At 39.7% G+C, this 12,276-nt stretch overlaps 1 protein-coding gene across 2 annotated transcripts in view; it reads right to left on the bottom strand.

Moving 5' to 3' along the window:
- Positions 1 to 1,082: 1,082 nt before the first annotated feature.
- LOC129376287 (retinoic acid receptor beta-like) overlaps positions 1,083 to 12,276 on the bottom strand; it is a 100,388-nt gene continuing 89,194 nt past the window's right edge. For both annotated transcript variants that reach the window (XM_055055870.1, XM_055055871.1), the window contains exons 6-8: positions 8,911 to 9,115; positions 6,038 to 6,196; positions 1,083 to 5,200 (exon numbers count right to left, since the gene is read on the bottom strand). In XM_055055870.1, the coding sequence (XP_054911845.1) occupies positions 4,980 to 5,200; positions 6,038 to 6,196; positions 8,911 to 9,115 (585 nt within the window). In that variant the 3' untranslated portion in view covers positions 1,083 to 4,979. The remainder of the gene's footprint in view (positions 5,201 to 6,037; positions 6,197 to 8,910; positions 9,116 to 12,276) is intronic.

The raw sequence follows: 12,276 nt of genomic DNA, 5'->3' as shown, positions 1-12,276 counted from the left end.
CCTGAAGGAAGCAGCTACAGTCCCAATGCCTCAGGGCCGCTTGACACTTCAGGAGCAGCTGTGGACATTCTTCAGCTGTTAAAGTTTCCTAGCTATAGAAGATAAAAACTAGCCAAACGCAACGACCAGCACCTCTCCCTTCATCTCTCACCAGGAGAGAGAGAGAGAATTCCCTCTGTTCCAAAGACAAAAGTGTAAGTACTCCTCAACACTGCATATCATTCTTCTGACACTCCGTGCTATTATTCACATTCAAACAAGCAAAAAAGGAAAAAAAAAAAAATAATAATAATAAAAAATAAAAAAGCTGAAACTGCTCTGGCTTCCCTTATGATATGTATTTCTGAGCCGGGATGGATGGAATGGAGATGAATGTTTGTTTTGCGCCTTGGAGACCCAGAACCTGTCGCTGCCTTAGAGTCGACTCGCTTTGCAGATTCCCATCAAATACAAGATTGAGGTGGATGTATAGGGCAACAATAAAAAAACATTTTGATAGTTCAATTTGGATTTTAAATAACATAAAATTCAAGAGTATACCATCATCCAGGACTAAAAATGAAGCGGACCAAGTTAAAAGATTAGCTCAGATTTTCTGAAGTGGAGTTCTGTAGAGGTTCTGGCCAGCTTATAGAAAAAAAAACTTTCAGTATCTTAGTAATGATTACAGATGCTAGCTAAAGCTCTTAGCTAACTAGAGGCAGGAGAAAATGGTCAGATCTTTCCCTTCTCCATCCGCTGATGATTAACTGGCTGCATAAAGGTTGCTATGATTTTTCTTAAAACAAAGTAATCAAACTATTTGGAAGTACATCCAGTTTCACAAAATATAATCAAGAAGCAACTAAAGAAGAAAAAGCACATAATTAAATAGCCTGTTGGCTTGCTTCCACCACAACAGCAGATAGCCTGACTTAGCCATCTTTGTAACAATAGGAAAACAATAGGAAGGATATAAGAGCTTGGTTAAAATCAATAATTTCTTAGTATTGATGAAAATATTTTAGTTCCACTGGCAGATTTTTAAATTTATAACATGCTTCCAGTGGAACTAGAAATTTTTAGTTAATATTAAGGAATTATTGACTTAAAATAAGCTTACTGGTAAGTACATTTTGTCTAATGTGTTTAAAATATTTACTCTAGAAATATGGCAAAAATACTGGGTAAGATTTTGTAGTTTTGCAGAGTAGGGGACAGATCTACACATTGTAGGAGTTTCTTTACTTGTTTATGTGTCAAAATAACAATAATAAAAAAAAAAACATTAATACAAGGTTAAAACAGTAGAGCCCTGTTTGTAATTTTTTTCTGTAGAACAGAATTTCCAGTCATTTGTGGAGAATTTGGCTATACACAAAGTTTTTTGCAGAGCTTATCTTAAATATTCGAAAGAAAATACCTAGTTGCAACGCTGCTTGACACTCTATTGGCTGGAGTTTACAAAGCAGCCAATCCACGAGTGCCATTTATTTTTCTTGGCTCTGGTTGGCTGAACCCATCAGAGCAAAGATTAGGAAGATGGTGAATCCTATCTTCTGCTGGAGTGCTAAGACAGTTTCCATTATAGTGCATATTGAGTCATGCTTGGTTTATGAGCCAACAGTAATAAATATAACTGTTTATTTAATAAAAAAAAAAAACAGTTATGTTCAGTTGGGACGGTCATGGTCCTTAACCCCAACTAATTCCGGGGCCCCACTGTGTACAGTATCATAGATTGATTAAGCAAAAATAGGGATTATTATTGCTTTTCTGGTTTAAATTTTTATTACTATGAAACTGTGTTTGTTTTTTGTTTTGTTTTGTTTTTTTAACCAGCCTTCACAATATTACACCTCAGATGCTTATGATCATATCTGTATAACCACAGCATATGAAGTGTAATATTTAATACTTTGGATGGAGTAGCTTGTCAACAAATAAGCAATTTCCCTTTTTAGGATCAATCTGTTCTATTCTACCAGTTAGAATAGAACAGATGTGACAGGGGTGCTTTTAAGCACCCCTGTCAAGCTCTGTTTAGTTCTAAAACAAAGCTCTGCTTCACTGAAGCGTAGGCGCTAATACAACCATCAACATCAGGTGAGATATTTACTACCCATAGACTTTCAACATAACCCCACTTCCTGAAATCCAATCAATTTCTTTAACTCTAACTAGGTGAGACATGGTAGTGTGGAAGTTTCTTGTTAATTTTTTTGCAGCAAAGTCAATGTTTACGTTTTAGATCTTCAGTGGAAATTCAGCTTAAAACAAAACATTTTCTTCAGTAAAACAGACTTTAAAACGAGATCCAGTCACTTTATTATCAACTAAGAAGTGATTATAACTGTCTTCAAATAGAAAAATATTGCTTTTAGTAAATGTATTAAAAAATATCATCTGTGCTGAGATTGGAGTACCACATCAGAGTTGATGGACCCTGAGGCAGTGGAGGGTCTGGGTCCTTCAGGAAGATATAACAGTGTCTTTTCTCTTATGGTTCAGCTTCACATGTGACCTTGACTGTGAAGAAAGGCAGCTCTCCAGGAACATGTTTTAGCTTCAGAGAAACTTCCTAATGCCTCCATACCAGCTCAGCAGGATTCGCCTCCCAAAGGAAGCGTTTACTCAGCTGGCCGTCTGGAGGGGTCAGAGGTCATCTGGAATCTCCTTTTGCATTGTTAGATAAAGCTTACACAGTCAGGTCAGAAGAGCAAGGCAAACATTTGGAGCGGAGCTACAGATCCCACCCCACAGTGGGATGTGCTTTCTGCGTTAGCTACAATCATCCGGACCCATGAGGCCCGGAATTCCGGTGTTTAGTGTGTTTAAGGATTGCATTACCCCTGTGTTTCACTGGTTCAAACAAGACACTTTATGAGGGGGGAGGAAGGTGAGATTCAGAGCTCTGTTCATAAGGCCATAGCAGAGCTCTGATGCCGTCGATGGGAGCAGATACACACTCATTAGGCCGACTTCATTCTGGGAAATATAAACCAGCTGCAGACCGATATCAGAATTTAAGGACAAAAAATAGTTTGATCACTGAGGCAGAAACATTTACTATGAAGGCGGAACAGGGTTGGATCTGGCTGGAACAATTACCTAGATTAGGAATAGTCCTAAATCTCACCCGATTTGTTTGTTTTGGTATCTCATTTTTATAGATGAGATAGCTGAATCCTTCCAGATGAACATAGTTAAATCATTCAGCCTTGATATGAATCATGGATGCATCAGCTGGTAACCAGAACCAGATGATCTTCAGATTGAACGGCTATGGTGTGCCTGTTAGAAATCCATCCGTACTCCACATGATGTGGATGTTTTTACTTAGATAAGACTCAAAGATTGTCAGTTAGTTTCAGATTAAGTCAGAAGAATTGTATAAAGCTGCATAAACATGAAACAGTGCTCTCCAGGAAGAGATGTAGTGACTAGAAGTGAACTAATAAACCGGTCGATAAATCGGATAACTGGCAATCCGTTCAGCTACTGTCAGCCAAAGGGGTCACTTCTGCATGTTAGCGTTTAGCAGCACTCGCTCTACTCTTGACAACTTAGAAACTTTGTCTCTATATTTAGTGACTCTTCAGACAAAAATATTGGTAGCGATCAATATTGGAATCGGGAGGTGAGGATTTTGAAAGATAACTGCAATCAGTACAGCCGTAGTAGGATCAAGTCTGCAGTTCTATTAGGATCTAAGATAGAGCAAGACTTTCAGCAGACAAAAGGAAGGCTGAACAAAAGATTTGGCCTTTTTCTCTTCCAACCTGTTGTCAAGGAACATGTTGGGTCTGTGAATGTTGGTAGGATTTCAGAAAGTTTATGTCTGAGTTCCAGTGGCCTCACTTCTAATGCTAATCATGCTAGTTGCCTTAATTGCATTTTCCTGATGCTAAAGATAAGTGCCTCAACTGCTGCACTAGCAATTGCAATTGTTCCTATTATATTTCTCAGACAGAGTTTGGAATTGTTAGCATCCTTTTTCAACAGGTCAAAACTTTACAAAAAAATAGATTTTGGTTTTCTGCGAAGTCAGTAACAAAACATAAAGTGCAAGAGTTGTGTCAGATTGTGATGAATTTGACAGACAGTTTTAGTCTCTTGTCTTGGTTGTATTTCTGGGCAGGCAGCCTCTATGTGTGCGTGTGGGTGTGCACACGTGTGCGTGCGTATAGGTGGGTGCGTGCGTGTGTGTGTGTGAATCTGCTCGCTCAGGTCTGACGGTCCGATGAGTGTGTATCAAAGCCTTTGCTGTTTGCTTCCCTCCCTGAGGATATAGCTGAACGGACTCAGCTGCAGGTATGGAGGGAAGCGCTGCATTCTGCTGGTGTGGATGCACACTCATCCATGAACAACACACATGTCATGTAAGACTAAAGAGCAGTTTTGAATATACAAACAGATGGAAAATGTCTGACTTCAGTCATATCTATGTGCAATAACATTCTAGATAATTTTTTTTTGAAAAAAATAACTTAAAATGAGTTCTGCTTTAAACCTTGAAAATAATCAACATGATGGACAAGCACCACAAAACTCTCCTATAAACAGAGGCCTGACCATACCATGGTATGTACAGTGTGTGTATGTCAGCAGTACCACTGATGGACAGAGATGACGGAGAAACACAGAAAGAGAAATCGTTATCAAACTCCCATCATGCAGATACAAATTTACATAGGAGACCTGAGGAGTATCATCTGTGGTTTTTGGGGAGGCCCCCAAGGGCCCTCCTCCTGAGTCCTGACCCCAAACTACAGCTCCACTCACAGCCAAACGCAGAGCACTCAACCTTTGAGGCCTCCGTGTTTTCTTTTTGAGGAGAAAACATTTTTGAGTAAAATGGAGAGAAAAATAGAAGGATTTACAGTTAATGTTACACCAAGCAAAAGAGAAGGAATAGGTTATAGAGGGTCAGCGCCTTGTCGGCTGATTTTTTTGTGCAAAGGAATGTCTGAACGAGTTAAAGAGACACCTTGTGCCTCCTAGGGCTCGGTGCTAGGCCGGGGGGGCGTGGCCTCGTCGGGGTCCAAGGACTCTGGCGACTCGTTGTCCTTGGTGCTGGGACTGGCCTCGGCCTTGGTGGACGCGCTGCTGCTGCTGCTGATCTGACCGTCCTGTCCCTCTGAGTTTTCCAGCATTTCTTGGATGAGAGGAGGCATGGAACCTGGAATCTCCATCTTCAGAGAGATGACTCTCTCGGCTCCTGGAGGACAGCAAGAACAAGACCACTTTAAGACTTTAAACACCAGTTCAGCTAAACAGAGTTTACGATTTAGTGGCTGAACTACATTGACAAACTGTGGAAGAACCATAGTGCTGGTTCTGTTGGACCTCAGTATTGATCATGACACATTACTAAAACCACTGGAGAGTTGGGCCATACTCTCCGGTCCAGACCTCAGCTGGTTTGAGTCTTAGATACAGAACAGAGATGTCTTTGTTTCAACAGGAAACGTCTCATTGAAGTCACACGTGAGATACCCCAAGGTTCAATCTAAATATCAATATGCTCCCACTGGGTCGGGTTATAACAGGAAACAAGATTAGCTTTCATATTAGAACATATGTGGATGTGCCAAAACTTTCTCCAGCTGAACAGAAACAAAACTGAAGTTATGTGCAATGAAGAGAAATGATAGAGTCAATACTCAGCTTCAGTTTTACAGATAGAAACTAGAAATCAGGCTGACCTGAACTTTCAGAAACACATGAAGACAGTTACAAAGTCTGCCTTCTATCACCTGAAGAAGATTTCCTTGACAAAATGCAATTTCAGTTACTGGTTTTCACAATTATTGACTACATCATGCGTTTATGTTTTTATGTTTTAATGATGAAAAACTGTTTTAACTGTTGATGTTGATGAATCGTGCAATGCAAATAAAGTTGATTGATTGGTACATTAAGTTTGAGCTCTTACAGTTGGATGTGAATCCAAACATGTCGACTTCTACAGACTCTTACTGGACTCCTAATCATCTCTGCTGCATTTCTCGGCCCGATCCTCTCACCGTCCACCAGATATCGATGGCCTTCCTACCTTTAGCGCTGATGCTGCGCAGGTCCGTGATCTTCATAAGGGTTTTGGGAAACATGTGTGGCTTGCTCGGTCGGCGTTTCCTCACATAGATCTTCAGAGCCTCCAGAAGTGGCTCCTGGAGCTGATCCACCTTGGAGGGCTCCTCCAGATCTTGACGGTCTGATACACACACAACACACACACACGGTCAGCCTGTAAGACAGGTTAAAGTCTACTATATGATGAAAAGAGATTTTTATCATGCTAATCATTGTGGTAATTTATAGTACAGAAGGGATCTGATTAACCATCAGAATGATTTTCAACATTTATTTTTCAATAGAAATGGAAATTGTTTTTCCCAAAAGTTTCCACAAAAGGTTTTTCCAACTGTTACCGCTGCCAAAATGAAGTAATGTGAAGTGATATGAATGTCTGACTTCTGGAGGAATCGAGCTTTACAATAATATATAAACAAAAAACATAAAACAGTCCTAAAATCTTTCACCTGGTGGCTCTGTGGTCATTCTGTTGCACTAAAGAGGTCCTGTTGGGTTCCACTATTTTAGTGACGTGTAAGATCTATTTTTCCATCCTTACGACAGACTGGACCTAAGCTGTACCTCAGTTGGACAGGAGGTGGCAGTGTGTACTTTGCAATTTGAAAGTGTTGGACCCACTGTCAGGCAGTGCAGTGAGAGGTGTGGTTTACTTTTCATGGATTATGCAAGAGCCTGTAATATTTTCCCAGGCCTGAGTAAAAGTGCGCCAAGCGGAGTGAGCCCAGCAGAGAGGAAGACTGATCTCCTAACAAACTGACAGGCAGGAGGAACAGACAGAGGAATAATGAGACACAAATGTGTTCTTCAGAGCACATTTGTGCAGTAAACCCTTTACTGCATCAAATCAAAACTCTCCAGTGAAACTTTATGTGACTGAAAGAGAAGGACTTCAACTTCAACATAAAGGCCTTTGCATCCTGACATGATGGAGGGACTCGTGCTCTTGTTTTTCTCCACAGACTTCTCTCCTGCAGTCAGCTGACTGATGCACCTGTCTCATACTTGCTCATCCTCTCCACCTCCCCTCTCCTCCAAGTAACAGCAGCTGAGTTCTAGTTCACTCTATTCAAAGCCTAGCTGCAGCTTGACTCTGTAGTAAATGGGGGAATCAATAGAGGCTTCCTCTGAGTTAAATAAAGGGCAGTCCAGCACTTTGAATTGGCGGTGAATTAGCTCATTCTTTCAAGATTTACTTATTTTTCACAAATCAGGCTTTTGTTAATGACATGGTTTAATCAGGCTCTAGACTGTTTGCAGTTTGTCAGACTGAACTAAATTAATAAATTAATGCCCCCTGTTCCTCCACCTTCCCCCACCCCAGCAGCTGAGAGTCTGATTTGAACGTAAATTTGAAAGACATTTCCCACCAGACTGGTTCCACTGTTACAAATCTTCCAACAGTCACAGATAAGTGGTAAGTTTCTACTCAGGATTAATTGTTGATTAATGTTTTATTTGAGCAAAGTGTGCTCCATTGGATTAACTAAGAAGGTCCACAAGAAGAGAGTGCCGCTGATCATCCTTATGTTGTTTCAGTGGATGCAGAAACAAAGATGGCACGAGATCCCAGAACGGTAAAGTAATATAGTCTAAGCAGACCCTGGTGTAGGATTGAAAACATTCTTTATGCCATTCTGTTTTAAAATGTACACACTTGACAAGCTCCTTAAGTGTCACCTTAGTAACACTCACTCAGTTGAGCTGTATGGAGGACTGCTTCTCAGCAAAAAATTATTGAGACGAGGATGTAATGACAGAAAAGTGGAAAATTAGAATGCATTGGAAAAGAAACCTGATGACAATAAGCATGGCTGATTTTGAGTTCTATTGGCTGTGAGTTATTGAGCAAAGTTGTAACATTCCTTCTAGAGTAACAATGACAACCAATGAGAAGAAATCTGAACTGGAACCAAGTCTAACAGCACAAAGCGTGGCTCTGACTTCTGACTGCAGCCTGACCTGACAGCAGAGAGCTGGATCAGGATGGACAGCACAGGCTGACATCCAAATCATCATGTTCCATGGATTTTATTATTTTTTTTTTTTAGCAACCTGAGAGGTTCCAATAAATTTATTTATAAATAAGTCTGAGTTTTATATCTGATAAAGCCACACTTTTCTATTTATTCAGTCAGTTTTTAATACAGCTGATACAAAAGAAATTATAGAACAATAATTTATTTTTCAAAAGTTAGCATTTTATATAAAGTGCATCCCTTCGAGTTCTGGAAAGACAGTTGACCCTCCTGATACATCAGAACTCAGGGTTTCAAGAAAATTTCTGATTTTCAGTTAATTGCTAGTCAATTGATAAGATCAATCAATTTTAAATTAAGTCATTAATAACATGCATACCTACTTTTAAAGGCCCACTCACTCACAAGACACTTCAAAGTGTTTTATAGGAAGAACAAATTAACAGAGAAAAAAGATTGATTCATCAAGAAATGGTTAAAACCTGAAACATGCTCACCTAAAGGAAACACCTTAAAATGACAAGATTTCAGGAAGCAAAAAAGCTACAACTGAACAGATCTGACAAGACTGTGTTTCTGATTAAACTGGTTTAAAGGAAGGAATGGTTTGCTCTAGAGCTGCTAAGCCCAGGAACCAAATGGAGCCTTGTCTTTAGTTCTGATTCTGGGATCAGGGAGTGAAAACATGTCTGATCTCCCAATTCTCCATGGCTAAGACTTAACCAGCAACACCAGTCCGGGAACCAGTTTCGTGGTGTTGGTCAGAACTTTAGCCACAGCATTTATTAAACCCTTTACTGCATCAAATCAAAACTAGAGAGGTTTGGTAAGAGGCATTGACTTCCGGACTACAAACCTCCTGAGATGAGACAGATGGCGCTGAGAAGACCCGTCTCTGTGTCGTCCATCTCAATGGGCAGCAGTTGGTTGGCAAAGGTGAACACCAAGTCGGTGAGAGGGCCGAAGCCAGCGTTGTGCATCTGTGTCCGATTTAGGGTCAGTCCGTCTGAAAAGGTCATGGTGTCCTGGTCAGGAGTGTACCGTGTGCAGATACGCAGGATCTGAGAGCAAAGGAAGGGAGGGGCAAGGAAATGGTCATAACAACCTCAATAAACAGGAAACTGAACATTACATATTCATATAAAGAGATAATAATTACATCACATCAGTGGATCATTGACTCTTGACATGTTGCTGCAATAAAATTAATCAAAATAGGAAGAACAAGAGGTTATTGATAAAGCAGCTGGCTGCATCTAAATATAGCAATGGAAAGTTTAGGGGAGGAAAATCATGTAGTAGGAAAAACTGAATACTTTCTGCACCTGAGCTGGAAAGTGTTTCAGTTAGCCTTCAGTTAGCTCGCACAAATATGAAGCAGGTTCAGTTGTTTTTATTGATTTCTGTGCTTTTAAGCATAGAAGAACATTTATAGGAATATATAATAAATTAATAAAATAGCATATTACATTAGCAGCATACCCACAGGGTGGCACCCCCCACACACACTTTCCTTGGAAAGGAAAAGCAGAAGACAGCACTCCCCTAACTCCCATATGCAACCAATAATGTCCTCATATAGCATGTAGCACAGCCTGGTGCTAGCTGCTTTAACAACCAAAAAATCTCAAAGAAGCAAAACAGTGACCTTCCACTAACCCCTGCAGAATTACCTTGCTCTGAATGTGTGTATGTGCATGTGTGTGTACGCCTAATAATGCAGCTAATTGTGAGCATGGAGCCTTTGAAGCAGTTTGAGTGGGCTGCCTCTGACAGTGAGTGGCAGACGTGTCTGCAACATGAAACAGAATAAAACATGGCTGCTGGCGGTGGCTCTCACCGGCTGGCCAGGACTGCTCCCAGACACACTCTAGCTCTGTCCCACACATATACATCCATACACGTTGCGTTTGATCTCTCCTCTGATATACCCCTCACCCAGCACAATGGCTGCGTCCTTCACCATGGAAATGTGCTGCTGAACAGATAATGATGGCTGAGCGACAGCCAGAAAGCCATCACAGTCGGCCTTCAACTTCTCAACCCAGTTCTTCCCTCCACCACTGCTTGTCTCATCAGTCAGTAGGACCAGGTCAGTGTTAGATCGCAGATCGTCCGTCAACATGCCACTGCCTGGACGACAATACCAGGTCAATAAAAATTCATTTTGAGAATAATGCATGTGCTGCCAGTTTATCCAGACTGTTTGCATTTCCAGTTATTATTAGTGAATATCTTTGTGAATAATTTATAGATTTTATTGTCAGCCATTTCACAGCTCTCTTACAGCAGTCTGAAGGAGACTGGGTTGACATCCTTTCAAAACACGCATGCGGTGTTATTTACAGTTCTTTTCAGACATTTGATGCATTTTGCTGAGCTGAAGTTCAATTCCATAACTGTTAGTTCAACCTTCACAACATTTACTCCTCTGTGCTCATCACTGTAGCAGCTTCTCATTTATTCTAAGAAATTTCCAGAGCTTTCACACATCTGTATTGTCTCTGTACACTTCTCTTCTGTAAATCCTATGAAACTAATTCATTATTACTAATACATCATTACATTACTTTAGTTCTCACAAATAAAAAAATAGGTAATAGGTGTCTTCTGATATTTTAAATCAAGTAAAAATGGCTGTACAATAACAGTTACTGTCTATTTCTGAGCGGATAACCATCTGGTTCTTCATTCGCTACCCACAGCACAGATGCAGTGAAAATATGAAGCATCATATTCACTGTTTTGTGAATAACTTGTGATACTACAGATTTCAAATGGCTGTGCATTTGCTTATATGTCATAAGCATTTGTAGGTGTTGTCATCGATATAAACTTTTTTTTACTTAGACATAAAGAGAGTGAACTGTCAAAATGAAAACATGTTCAGGCTGTCTGGGTCACAAACATTCTGTCAGAACTTTGCATTTTGCTGAAACTTTCATTAACATGAAAACTTTTTCTTTTGAGGAATGAATTATTCATTCTGAGGATGTGACTCACTTTCATCACCTGTTGTGCAAATGTTCAGATTGTTGTGAGAATGTACCACAATGCTTGAAAAAGACGTCAGTACAGAGACTCACAAAACTATCCTTAGTTTTTTCACATTTTGTCATTTTACAACCTTCTGTGATATTTTTGGGATAGTATGTGACAGAGCAACAAATAAAAATCTGAAAATTACAACCTACTAAAAAAATCTAGTATAACCATTTCAGAGTCACATAAACAGTAAATAAATTCTGCTGAATGCAGCTGAAGGATGAGACCATAATCTCAGACCTTTTGTGAACCAGTCACTCCTGTCGGCCAACCAGTTGTCTGCCTTTTCTTTCCTCTTCATCTCTGTTCTCCTCTCTCTTTGCTATAAGATTCATAGTGAAACATTCACATGAAACACCTAAGTGCACCTTGGATACATGATGTGGCATATTATATTTTAACCTTCGTCTCTGAACCAGAGGCCTCCACTATCCTCAAAAATCAGGGAGCGGAGACTTAAAACCAACAGACGTCTGAGGCCAGGAGTTTTTATTATTTCTTTCAACGTTTTTTGCAGGCTTTTATCTTGAAAAGGGGGACATTCTTTTTTAAAAGCAATGTTTAGTTTATACATTTAAACCGCATAATGCACTTCCCCACATCACAGGAAGCAGTGTTCAAAAGGTCGGATACTATTTCATCTGCAGCCTCATCTGTTTCTGAGCTTCTGAAAGTGTCACTTTGAAACCTTAAGCATTTCTTTTTTCAACAAGTCTCACCAACATTTGCATTTCGCTTTGAACAGAAGCAAAACTAAATATATTATCATATGGCAGACATACGACAATAATGGAAGAAACCTTTTAATGGAAGAAACCTCTTTTAATGGAAGAAACCCAGTTTCACTCTGAAATGTCCAACTTTATTTAGGTACATTTATTAAATTCCATGCTAAGAAATATTTCAGTAGATGTTAATATCACTGCTCTACTCATGCACATGCGATAAGAACCTGGGACAGCAAAAAACGATGATGCTAATTAATGTAGACCTACTGTACATGTTCATGATATAAATATTTGTGACATGACTGACGAAAGAACTTAAAGCGATAATAAAATGTCAGTGTATAAACACTCCTTACACATTATGTTGTGAAGATGACAACATAATGCATTTTATGTCCAGATCCAAAACAATAAAAATTACCTTGTTTTTAAAAATAGAATAGAGCCCT

Source organism: Poeciliopsis prolifica, unplaced genomic scaffold, assembly GCF_027474105.1.
Source record: "Poeciliopsis prolifica strain line A6 unplaced genomic scaffold, Auburn_PproV2 SCAFFOLD043, whole genome shotgun sequence".
Lineage (NCBI taxonomy): Eukaryota > Metazoa > Chordata > Actinopteri > Cyprinodontiformes > Poeciliidae > Poeciliopsis > Poeciliopsis prolifica.
This window is presented reverse-complemented; position numbering and strand designations above follow the sequence as displayed.